At 47.1% G+C, this 13164-nt stretch overlaps 1 protein-coding gene across 1 annotated transcript in view; it reads left to right on the plus strand.

The window, feature by feature from the left end:
• Nucleotides 1-12505, plus strand: part of PRR36 (proline rich 36) — a 36181-nt gene extending 23676 nt beyond the window's left edge. Inside the window, exons 4-6 of the mRNA XM_060240698.1 lie at nucleotides 3954-4108; nucleotides 7355-9916; nucleotides 11641-12505. Coding sequence (XP_060096681.1) covers nucleotides 3954-4108; nucleotides 7355-9916; nucleotides 11641-12053 — 3130 coding nt within the window. The 3' untranslated portion in view covers nucleotides 12054-12505. The remainder of the gene's footprint in view (nucleotides 1-3953; nucleotides 4109-7354; nucleotides 9917-11640) is intronic.
• Nucleotides 12506-13164: the final 659 nt, after the last annotated feature.

Genomic DNA, 13164 nt, shown 5'->3' on the forward strand with positions numbered 1-13164 from the left:
TTTCTTTTTTGGTCCCTCTTTAAGAACCACACCCGGTTCCCTACTGGGCCATATTTGGTTCTGGGGCCGTTAATTAAGGACCCCTGCATACAGCCTGTGAGTGTAGTTGCAATAAAGTCCTTGCTGGTAGTTTTCAGGAGTATAAACACAAAGGTGATGCCTTAAGGGGTACTGCTGCAGGGCATATCCTCCCATTCTGCTGTGGGAGAAGACTCCTTTAGTGACAAAGATGTCTCATTCGTCCTGGTTAAGAAGACCAGGGTTGTCTGGTTCTTGAGCTGTTCCTGTTCCACATTCAGCAGCACATCCAAGCAAGCCGTGCTGGCTAGCAGAAATTACTCCCCATACACATTTTATTTTGGCCTCTTTTGTTCATCTAGATCAGGGGTCCCCAATCCTGGAGCCGTGGACCGGTACCAGTCTGCAGCCTGTTTCCAACTGGGCCGCGCCTTGCCCCTCTGCCTCCCCGCTCAGCCTCGCCGCCAAACCCCCGCTGCGCCGCCTCCTCTCCCAGTTTTCACCATTTAAAGGTCAGGAAAGGGGCCATGAAGCACTTCCTAGGCCAACACACACCCCGGCTATCACCTGATTAGCGGGAAAACCGTGGCAGTAAGCAGCAAAGGCAGTGCCGCTCTTTCAGCAGGTTGCTCACTACTGCTGCTGCGGTTTTTCCTGCCAATCAGGTGATTGGCAGGGGCGGGGGCCTGGGAAGTGCTTCAGGGCCCCTTCCCCAGCCTTTGAATGGTGAAAACGGGGGGGGGGGGCAGGGAGGCTGCATGGAAGGGGGGTGGAGGAGGGTGGATGAAAACAGGCGGAAGAGGAGGCACTGCGGGGGTGGGGGGAGGCCAAATTGGGTGCCCCTGCCCTGCCGGCTCTGGGGCCAGAAAGATTGGGGGCCACTGATCTAGATTATGCTTAGTGTCAGCATTGGAGTTGACTTATGAGAATGCCCCCCCCCCAGTGGAAAGAGAAACAAATTGAAGGACTGAACTACAAGGCATAGTTTCTTTGCATCTTCCTCATGTCCTGCCAATCAGTGCTGTGAGTTCTGGGTTTGGAACTCAGTTCTCATGTGCTTGGAGGCTGATGTGGCTTGAGATCTTGGTGGGGGAGGGAGCTAAACCTTGTCCCATGCCATCATTCTGATCTGAAATTGCCCTGGGAGTGCTATTTGCCCTTCAAGAGGAAAACATGCTTATTGTTGGGTTGTGTGTAAGTTTTCCCAGTGGGGCATTTCAGGCTGGGGAAAATGGCATGGGGCAGGAGTCTCAAATCTCCTCTCCCATGGTCTTGATCCAAATTTTCCTTATGCATTTGGGAACTAAGTTCTGAGCATGGAACCTCCAACATGCATTTGACTGCAAGGACGTTGGGATGCTGCAAAGAAAATGTAACATACAGACTCCAAGTTTTGACTTCTTGTGGGATTTTTGAAGACAAAAAAAATAAATCCTTTTCATGCTATTTAGCTGACCTCTCAAATGCCCCTTTAAGAAAGGCATTTACCCAAGCCTGTTTCCAAACCATGCCATCCTTGTACCTTCAGGGTACATTTCAAAAAATACCCATGGACCAGTGTCTTTGTTCCTGTGGTACTAATCAGATAGAAGATATTGTCCACTGTATTCTATCCTGTCCATTTTATGAGCCCATCTGAAATAAACTGCTGAATCATTTTCTCACAAAGTTTAAATCAGAAGATGAATGTATTAAATTTTTATTGGCTGATGCCATTCCAGATGTTATCCTTAAGATGGCTACTTTCATCTTTTTAGCAATAAAAATAAGTAAGATAACTACAGCTGCCCATACAAAAATTTTGGCCAAGTTATAGCCTCATTCTGTCACATTGTTTTTTTATATATATTTTAAATCTTGTTCATAGTTCTGTATTTTGCTATGTATTTTTTATGTTTTAATTTTTATGGCTGGAAGTAAACAGTATACTTTGGGGGGGGTTGCTGGGCTGTTATGGCCTATGCCTACAACAATAAAATACTTTGAAATTACTCACAGTGCCAGTGGCTCTCCAGGTAGGGTCCCAAGTTTTTTTTACAGGTTAGTTTGAGATGGAAGAGGCTTGAAGAAGGCCCTTTGGAGATAATGGGAGCCAAGAATGTCAGTTGACTTGCATAGGCTCCATTGAAATACATTGCAGAACAAAAGTTGCAAAGAAAATGTGGAATGGATTTTCCATTAAGGTCTTTAGGGCAGGATAGGCTAGTCTGGGAATGGAAAGTCCATTCCACATTTTCTTTGCGACTTTTTTAGTTCTGCAATGTATTTCAATAATTTCACGTTATCAGAGTTGCAGTTTATTTCAAAGGAACCTTGAGGAGCTGAGAAGCTCAGTAGCCCTGCTTTCTGGTTCCTGTGCTCAGCGGAAGCTTGGGGTCCAACGGGTAAGGAGAGGTAAGGAAGTGGGCGGGGGAGGGGGGGAGAAGATAGTTGCAGGATGGATTACACCCCTGGGCAGGCTGGTTCTGGCCTGCAGGCCTTAGGTTTGACACCCCTGAGCTAGAACAACCAACCCCACAAGAAAAAGAAACAAGGAACACCAAATGGATCGTGGTCATAATTACTACAGAAATGAAAAAAGAATTTTAGCAAAAGAGGGTTGTGTATTTTTTATGTAACATCAAAGTGACTCATATGAACTATTTACAATTTTAACATACTCATTAGCATCTTGACCCAAAACACACTCCTCTGTAGTGGGGATGCACATCTCACAAAGACCACTTAGACATTCAAATAGAGACCAGTCAAGCATTCAACAAAAAAGTCTTTTCACGAGTGTCCAAAGATACAAATTCCTGAAGTGCCTCACGTGATCTGGCCACACCACTCTGGCGACGGCGCCATGAGTTGAATCAGCTGTTCCTCAGAATCTCGCTTCCTCGGGCTCCAGAACAGGGACTGCACATGTACTCCTAGACAGCCACGTATGGATCAAGCACTGCTGGCTTCTCACATTCAAATCAGATTTTCAGTAGCCAATCAGAAGCCTTACTGGACAAAACCACAACTCTTCCCCCCCCCCCCCCCCTCCAATTTCTAAAAGCATATAATGGGCATGAGGAAAGGTGCTGGTGAGCACCGTGTTGAGACCCCTGGCCTAGAATGTGGGCATTGTAAATGAGTGAGGGAAAGAAGGGCAAACCACTTATTCCCTCCTCCTGGCTTGAAATAGACTCCCATGAAACAGATGAGCAGCTGGAATATGTGCAAATGAAACTGATTTGATCATGTAGCTTAAATTGTTGTCGCCTCCTCCTGGTTCCTCAGCTGGCAACTGTCAAATGCCTCTGAGATTGAACATATGTGAACATATGAAGCTGCCTTCGACTGAATCAGACCCTCGGTCCATCAAAGTCAGTATTGTCTTCTCAGACTGGCAGTGGCTCTCCAAGGTCTCAAGCGGAGGTTTTTCATACCTATTTGCCTGGACCCTTTTTTGGAGATACCAGGGATTGAACCTGCGACCTTCTGCTTACCAAGCAGATGCTCTGCCACTGAGCCACCATCCCTCCCCTGATTGGCAGTGGCTCTCCAGGGTCACAAGCTGAGGTTTTTCACACTATTACCTGGACCCTTTTTAGTTGGAGATGCCGGGGATTGAACCTGGGACCTTCTGCTTCCCAAGCAGATGCTCTACCACTGAGCCACCGTCCCTCCCTTAACTGGCAGCGGCTCTCCAGGGTCTCAAGCTGAGGTTTTTGACACCTATTTGCCTGGACCCTTTTTAGTTGGAGATGCTGGGGATTGAACCTGGGACCTTCTGCTTCCCAAGCAGATGCTCTACCACTGAGCCACCGTCCCTGCCTAGATAGCCTTGGAACTATGAGGCCAGCTAACTGGCAGTGTGTTCAAGTACAAGCACTTGTACTTCTGCCAGCATTCTGGTGCAGCAGCAGAACCCCTGTATTCTAATTCTCTTCTCTCCATTTCAGGACTTGGTTACCAGGGACTAAGAATGCAACTTCATCAGCCTTAAGCAGAGCACCAGTCAGTGACAGATGTGTAAGCAAACCTAAGCAGACATTGCCACCTGCTGGTCAGGCTGCAGCAGTGCAGCAACAAAAAAGCACCCAGGCGACGCCAAGAGGTAAGTAATTGTACAAGCCTCTGTAAAGGGGGTAGCTGGGTTAGTGCCTTGTGGCACCTTACAGATCTCTTGTAATGTAGGAAGTTCTTGCTATATAATAAAATCTGTCCATCTTTTAAGATGCCTGAAGTGCCCCAAAGAATTTGGAAATGCACTTAGATGAATATCTTGACAATAATAATTGAAGTTATATAGCTTGTTGAATGTGCTTTACTGGGTTGGTCCAGTAGGGGATATTCAGGTGAAGAATTCTGACTTCATGCCTCCTGCTGCAACTCAAAACACCCTGAAGTCTGCATCTGCTGGATCCAAATTTTACAGGGTTGTTGTAAGTTATCCCTTATTGTAGATTGGAAGGGGGGCAGGTGCTGAGGACAGTCAGTCAGTTCATTTATTGTAATTAGCCATTGGCTGTTACAAATCTACAAAAATCTCAAGAAAAAGGAAAGTAAACTAGAAGTTAAAACATACAAAGTATCATGTAAGGTATAACAAGGGTACAACAATGGATGCAATACAATAGCAATAACAATAAAGATGTAGACATAAATCTAAAAGTTATCCCTTCACCTTGCCACCTTGGCATGTATTTTCTTTGCTGCAAGGGCAAAGACTGAAACTTCCTGGGAGATATAAGCATCAATATCAGATAAAAGAAGTACTATTTTTTCCTCAACTGAATAAGCACTTTTTTCCTCAACTGAATAAGCACTTAGGCCTGACAGAATTCCATCTAAAAATTTAGCCCTTGGACTGGAATAGAACGAACGGAAAAGTAAATAGTGAGGTAAATCCTCAATTGCATGAGAACAGCATATGCATAAACAGGCCACTGGAGTTTGGTTAAAACGACCTTCCGTGACTGCTGTTGATATTGACTGGAATCGTAAGGAGGTAAAGTTCGCTCTAAGAACATGATTAGAAACGTTAACTAAATATGGAGATCTCGTGTGTTCCAGTTTAATTAATTTGTACCATGGTGCTGTTTTTGATTTTAATATTAAGGTATGATCTAGTCGGGCATCAGAGTCAAATATCCATTTTCTAAGATGGGATTTGTCAGTTGTGGGACCCAAGAGGTCATCAGGGATAAAGTATCTCGAGCGCATGCTATTAATAAACTCAAGCCGCTGAGGATCTTTAGCTAACAGAAGATTGAAAGACTGATGACTAAGCGAATTAGATCTTGAGTTTTCAACCCTTTTCCAATATCTAATGATTATTAAGTGCGCCCGAGCCATAAGAGAAGGGATACCAGTTTCAGATCTCATCAGAGCAGCAGGAGACCCCTTGAGAAGTGCTAAGATATGCCGTAAAAATTGATTCTGAACTACTTCCAGGCTAGCTAAATTGGCATTATTCCATCCCCACACTTCGACTCCATACTTTACTCTTGTATAATTTCAGAACAGGATCTATAAGGTGACCATCCCTAGAAAAGTAAAAGCTTAGAATAGACGCAACCAATCTAAGTGCAGATGATTTAATTGATGCAACATGAGAGGACCAGTTAAGAGTCTCCTTAAATGTGATCCCAAGATACTTAAATGATACATTGTTTTATAGGATTGCCCAAAATGTTCCAGGTGGAAATTATGGCTTTTTTTCCTGAAAACCATTATTTTGATCTTGTCATAGTTGATAGAGATAACTTATTTGCAAAAAGTCCCTAGCTGATGCAATAATCTCTTCAGACCAATTTTGTCAGCATAAAGTAGAACAGAAATCTTTTGATGGCCCAAAGTGGGAGGGGTGAATTGAGGTCCTGAGAGGCTCTCAACTATGCTATTAATATAGAGGTTGAATAATAAGGGGGGCCAGCACGCAACCCTGCTTCACCCCCTTTCAAATTGGAATTCTGTCAGTGAGGGAGTCAGAGGTTCCAACTCCGACTTGGGCATACGTATCACGTAGCTCTTGGAGCAGAAATAGTAGGCAGGTATCAGTATTCATATCCGCAAGTTTAGACCACAATCGGCTCCTATCCAGTTGAGTCGAAGGCGGCAGCCAGATCAACAAAAGCTGCATATAAAGTCTTCAAAGGGCCTTGAACACCTGAAAAGGCCATCCGGAGGAGTGTTTGGCAGTGATCAATGGTACTGAATCCTTTCTGGAAATCTGCTTGGACAGGGCGAATAATTTGATTTTCAACCACCCAGTCCTCAAGTTTAGACAGCAGGCATTTACTATATAGCTTAGCAGCTATGTCAAGCAAACTAATTGGTCTGTAATTTTGAGGAAGGGATTTAGACCCTTTTTTGTGAATGGGGACAATAATACTAAGTTTCCATCCATTAGGGATCAGGTCAGTGTCATTAATTTGAGGAAAAAAACTCTCGCTAACATAGGAGGCCACCAATCTGGAAAAGCCTTGTAAACATCTGGGGGGGGGGGTCAAGTCTTCTCCAGTTGATTTTCCAGATGATAGAGGCTAATAAGCCCCTAATCTCAGATTTCGAGACAGGTTCCCACTTTGGAAGATTAGCTACTTCAACCAGGTGCTGAGGAAGAGACTATCTGATCAGCTTATTGCAGAGCTATGCATTAATTTATATTCCTCTTTTCTCCCCAGTTGTGACTCAAAGCAGTTTAAAGCACCTTTTTTTCTTTCCTCCATTCTCTCACAACAACCCTGTTAGTTAAGTCAGGTTAAAAGTTTGTCATTTGGCCAAGGTCACTCAGCAAACTTCCATGGTAGAAGTGGGAATCTGAGCCCAGAATCTTAGTCTGACGCCTCATCCATTATGCCACCCTGAGAGGATTTGAGCTATCACCTTCCTATTATGTGTTAAGCTAATGGCTCAGAAAGGGCCAGGGATCAGACAGTGGTGACTTTGTGAGAAGGGAAGGGTCATAACAATAAGAGATAATATATGCTGATGCCTTGTTTCTATCCTGTGATGAAAGCCTGTGTGGTATTGTGGTTGGAGTGTCAGACTACCTCCAAGGAGTCCTGGGTTCAGATCCCCATCTGGTCACAAAGTTTGCTGGGTGACCTTGGGCCAGTCACCTTCCCTCCTCCCATTTTATCCTCCCTGCGCTACTCTGAGCTCCTTAGAGGAAAACGTGTGATTACTGCACAAGCCGCCTGTCAGGTCAGCAGATATAATACACGAGGAGGCAGTCAAGTTGGAATGTTAGTAGACATGAAAAACAGCAAACTAGGAAAAGTTCTGCATTCTTGTCCAGATGCTTCATGAAGCCATGCTTCTCCAACCAGTGCTTAAGATCTTGTTTGTCTTGCAGATCCCACCAGAGCTGCCACCATCCCAAAGACCAAGTCTTCAAGCATTAACCCTACTGTGAAAAAGTTACCTGGCACCAAACCTCTCAAGCTCCCAAATTCCAAACTGCAATCTGACCCAGGCCTTGGACAGAAGAATGTTACCACATCTGTGAATGCCAGGCTTCTGGAAAAGAAGCTTTTGGATGCACCTAAGCCCAGAACTCCTCTCAAGACAGCTGCTGGGAGTGCCCGTCCAGCAACGCCATACAGAGCCCCCGTGCCCAAGCTACTGGCTGCAGGGAGTAGTCTGGGCAAGAAGCTTCTCAAGAAAGATGGCCTTCCAAGCCAAGAGCAAGCTTCTCCTCCAAAAAGGCTTCAAAAGGCAACTAATGAAGAGAATGTAAATCCAGCTGATGGTGAAGTAGAAAGTACCTTCATTGAGAATACAAGGCCTGTGGAACTGGAGACCACAACAGAGGTAGAGACTGATAGTCAGCTTCTCTTGAAAGAACCTGTGACCAGCAGGCTAGAAACACAAGAGACTGATCAAAGTGTGCCAATGGACATGGGAGGGAAGGAGGATGAGGCTGGGCAGCTGGGTGTAATGGCTTCGCATGTGTCAACTCCACTGCTGGAAGCATCACTTCTGGCCTTTCCTAATCCACAAGACGTGAATGTCTCTTCTCCCAGTGGAATGCCTGACTTGCCTGTCCATGAGATCCCAGAGCTTTCAAATGAAACACTGAATTTACACACACAGCTACTCTGCCAGCCGTCTTCTCCTACTCACTTGACACTTGGTCCTCAGACTCCACCTTCAGAATCTCTGCAGTCTAGTGGAGAAGGCACAGACTTCCTGCACTCAAAGGAACAAGTACTTCTATGCTCAGATCCTCCAGTGCCTGTTGAGCAGCTGTACCCATTGCATGAAATCACAGCGTCTTGTGAAGATGTCTGCGGCCTATCAACCTCCTCCCTAGAAGAAGATTCCCAGATACTGTTTAAGGAGGAGGCTCCTGTGCTGAGCTGTGTTAGTGGACTTCCTTCTCCTGCCTCCTTTGTTGGGCTTGCTGAAGAAGTCCAACCTATGAAGCTGCCAGGGCTGATGGCAGGAGCACAGGAGGAACCAGCCTTCCAGGTGGAACAGTCTCCCTCATCCAGCCAGGGAGGTTCTCCTATGAGAATTGCAGCTGAGGATAGTGAAGGGCATAGTGGCTTTGATGAACGGGCTGAGGTAATCACCCTGCCTCTGAGTGAAGACAAAGAGTGGCAGAGGGAAGCTTCTCCTGTGGAGGTGGACAATGAGAGGTTAAGGATGAGCCTTTTAGACTTTGAAGCAAAGATATCTCCGAGTACAGAGGGCACTCTGGAGTTAGCCACGTCTCCTCAGGCAGAAGAGCCAAACAGAACAGTCGTTCTTGTTGAAGGTGAATTGGTGGAAGTGCTGCATATAGGAGACCATCCAGACACCGGTAAGGCTGTTGAGGACAAGTCTCGTCTCCCTTTGCTTGCAGGTGAAGCAGCCTTGCTCCCTGCAGAGTCCATGGGAGATGCTTCTGCAGGCCACGGTGATGCACCCAGCTCTGTGGGTGAATGTTCTTGCATAGGAGGCCCCGGGGGTGATGCCATGGCTGAAGTATGTCTTGGCAGCCCAAAACAAGAGGACGCTCCCAAGTGCAAAGATCTTTTGCCCTGCCTTTCAGGGGAGATGTTGCTGGGTAGTGGCATTGGCCAGATGTTGATGCCCAAGCCTCAGACTTTGCCCTTAAAGAGCCTTGACCTGTTGCAGGAGCCTCCTGCCCCGTTTCCTGAAGCTCCGGAACTGCTGTTGAGTAGCACAGCGCTGAAGGGCCATTCCCCTGAAAGGGGGAGCTCCTCCAAATCCAGCACCTTGAGTGGCCCTGACCTGGCTGGCAAGAGCAGCAGCGAGACCAGCACTCCAGAGGAGCTGCGAGACTATGACAGCAGCTCAGGAGTGGAGTCCAAGTCTGATGAGAAACTGGAGCAGACCTGCCACCATCTGCTGAGCCCCCTCGAGGACCTGCCTGGCGAGCTAGACCTGGGCATCCACATGGAGAAAGGAGACGACGAGGCAGAGACTCTGCCGGCTGACGAAATCCTTGGTGACCCACCTACTGAGCCTACGGTGTCCACCTCCGAGGGGGAGGAGGAAGTAGAGCTGGATGCAGACCTCCTGAAAGACCCAGGCTTCACACAAACAGTATGCCTGTCCAGGTCTCCCCCTGGCAAGCCCTCCTTGCCCCACTCGGTGGAAGAATCTGACGAGCCAGGCTCTGGCGATGCTGGCACAGAGACCCCTGCTTCGACCAACTCTGCGGCTTCTTGCGACGTCTTTGGTGCCTTCCACCTCCATTCCATTGACAGCTGTGGCAAGAGTCCCGGCCTTTCTTCCCTGGAGAGTGAGGAGCACTCCACAGAAGGTAGCAAGGAGCTGCTCCCTAAAGAGTTGCACAGCAAGATGCCTGTGGATTGGGAGCCCCCAGCACCAGCTTCTCAGAAGGCCCGGGGGCAGGGGGAAGAGCCATCCCCACCTTTCACTGCCACTCATAACCTGGCTGCAGGTAATGTATAGACAGAAGCCTGCCTTGTCTGTGCCAGTGCCAACCTGTGGTTACTGTGCAATAGTACCCTGTAGGGAAGGGAGATGGTCCCCCTCCCTTCTTGTGTATTTGTTCCGTTTGTGTCTCCAGCCAAACAGGCACTTCCGTCTTTTTGTGTTTTTTTGAGAACTTTCCCCTTAACCCTTTACAGACTTTCCTCCAGGGAAGCTGTGTGTATTTTAGTGTTTTTTTCTGAGAAGGGTAGCCTTTTGACCTATTAAATAAAGCATCACTTTGTCTATCTGATGACCTGGCCTGTCTTGTTTTTCCAGGAGACCTGTCCCTGCCTTCTATTTATTGACATTGGAAAGAAGGGATAGTGGGGGAAAGGGGCAGCAGTCAAACTTTTTAGTTGGCTTTTGAGATGTCAGAAGAGAGACCACGTGCTCATTTGGTAGGAACTAGACCTCTGCTTTCAGTGCGGGGTGGGGGTGGGGGTGGGCAAGGCTTCTGTACCATCTGTGGCTCGTGCCATTCCATACAGCTGGCAGGAATTCAGTGAATCCGGAGAGCAAGTTGCTAAAGTAGCATTGCAGAATGCTGGTCAATAAGTAGCGCCTGCACCGTCCTGGTCTTAACACCTAAATTAATGATGGTTGCTTTAAGCTGATCCAGAGCTTAACTTCTCTCTCCATCCTTGGGCAAAGCTGCCAAGTGGGGCTCCGGGAGAAACTGGGGCTTTGTTGTCCTTGGGCAGAGCATGATCCACAGCAGAAGAAGTTATGCGGTACACAAATATGGCACCGTGCGGGTCCATTGAGCTGGTCACAGGCAGCATCACAGTCTGGGCCAGCCTCTCCTGGGCGGCAGGAGAAAAACTTAATAGGTGCAGCTGGCTTTTAGTAGCCTGAACTTTGAAATCCTCCTTTAATACAGTTGATATTTGAATGTGTAGTAAGTTGTTTGTCTTAAATTTGAGAAATTCTAAAAGGGGGATGGTTGATAGCCACCTGCCAACCAACTCCTGTAGTTGATCAGGGAGAGAGAGAGATTCCAGTTGGCCTAACAAGTCCATATGTTGGGAGGGGGGTGGGGTCTCAGCAGTAGTTCCTGGGACTCCCTCAGGCAACATAAACTAGCGCTTGCTTGAGCTTTGTCGCTGGAGTCTTTTGCTTTGTTCCTGCTTACAGCTGGCTGAAAGCAAATTTGCCAAGCAAGAACACCTAGGTTACCAGAGCAAGCAGACCTAATAGGGTGAAGTTAAAACTTACCTTATTGAGACCTAAATGTATTTCACCCCTGTCCCTCTTCCTTTGAGAAATGGAGAGGCCGACATAGGCACATTTGTATTTGCAGAGATCTGCTTTGCTTTAACGATGCACCAAGCAGTACTTTCCAAAAAGCCAACCCCGTGGAGTCTTATAGTGAAGTTCATGCTCCACAGCAGACAATTTGGCAGGACCAGCTGACATTAGGTGAGGCAACTGAAGGGTCTGAATGCCCTCTGGAATCCTGGGTGGAGAGCTCTTCTGCACAGCATCAGTAGGCCCAGGGCTGAGAGCACAGTCCCAAAATCTAGGGATGTGGTCCTTGCTAGGCTGAGAAGCACCCTGAAAGCTAAACCTTGGCCACTTTCCCTCGTTCTTGTCTGTTCTTGTCTGTTGCTTTCTCTCCTTGTTTGTCAACCCCAACGTGCACCCTGAGGGCCGCTTTTTCCAACCCAAGCCTCCTTGCCCTGTTTGTAGGTGACAATGGGGCTGGCTTGCCCTTCCCCTGGGAACCATGTCCATCAGAGATCCTTTCCACTATCTATGAAGTAGAAAGTGGTGCTGAGACATCTGGCCTGGACGAAGAGGACGGGAGTCGCTGCTTGCGTGCTGCCTCTCAAGAGCAGGGCCTTCACCTAGGAAGCATCCAGGCTACAGTTGTGCAGCAGCTAATCAGCCGGACACTGCTTTTCTCAGCAGAGGCACCGTTGGGTGTTGTTGGTGGGAAGGGGCCTTTGAGCAATGAAGCTGAGATTAGCAAATGGACAGAACTGATATCCCCTCTGGACGAATCGCGAGCCAGCATAACTTCTGTGACGAGCTTCTCCCCTGAGGACATGTCATCCCCCCATGGGGACTGGACTGTGGTAGAAGTAGAGACCTTTCACTGACTTCTTTCTGAGTTTAATCTTGTGGCCATTTTTTGGCTCTCGAGTCCTTTCCTTATATTGTGACCAGCCATTCTTGATGGTGCCTTGGACTCTTCAAGTATTATGTAACTGAAGATATCCATTTCTTCTCCCCTTCCTGGGCAGCTGATGTCAGCAGAGAAAGCTGTGATGGTTTGTGCTGTTGGCTCTTGGTGTAGCTGACCATACTGGAGCAGTGCCTGTTCATCCCTTCCAAGAACATGCAAACTCCCTTTTGACGCGGTTATTGGCTTACTAGGTTGTTGAGTCATTTATACTACTTTAGGTCTTCAGTTGTATAGAATAGATTCTCTCCAGTACAGGGATCTAGTCACAAGTATAATTGTTTAGTTAAAATTTACAAACTTAAGGATGGCACATTCTCTCACTTAAGGCTGCCACAGTGTATAAACAATCAGCTAATTTGATGCCACTGCTGCTAACCCTGAAGTGTACACATTGGTTGTTGGCCAGAGCAGGCTAATTTGGCATATTTTTGAATCCACACAGGGAATAAATTGGCAAAAAATGTTCAGATGCCTCCTTTCATGTATTTGGCCTCAGCTGCCAAGGGACCCTTTTAGGGCAGGAAGGAAGACTATTTCACCTTCCTGTCTGAGGGCAACAACCTTTCCAGAGGAGTTGTGGGTAAGCTTTTTTGTCCATTGAGGGGATGGAGCAGACATTGTCAGTGGAGAAAGAAATGCTTTCCCCCATAAAATGCCGCTATTTGGGAATCAGTTTCACGCATTAGCTCTTCAAGAGTTAATCACCAGCTACATCTAAGGAGGGGGTTCTTGGTTGGCAGTAGAACCTTGAGGTAGGATAGCGGTCCTGCCCTCTGCAAGATGAGAGAATACAAGGATGGAGCACTCTTATATATTCTCTTTTAGGGCGAGTTTTAGAAAACCTGAACTTGGAATTGGGAAGAGGACTTCTTGCTGATGCGGATATGCAGCTTACCTTCTTACAGTGATGCTGGCTCATGCCTCAAAACTAGCACAATCATGTGGATATTGTAGCAGTGCTTACTTCCTGCTTCACATAATCGGTGTAGTGGTTAAGAGCAGTGGATGCTGAACTGGAGAACTGG

Source organism: Heteronotia binoei, chromosome 5 (assembly GCF_032191835.1).
Source record: "Heteronotia binoei isolate CCM8104 ecotype False Entrance Well chromosome 5, APGP_CSIRO_Hbin_v1, whole genome shotgun sequence".
NCBI classification, from domain to species: Eukaryota; Metazoa; Chordata; class Lepidosauria; order Squamata; family Gekkonidae; genus Heteronotia; species Heteronotia binoei.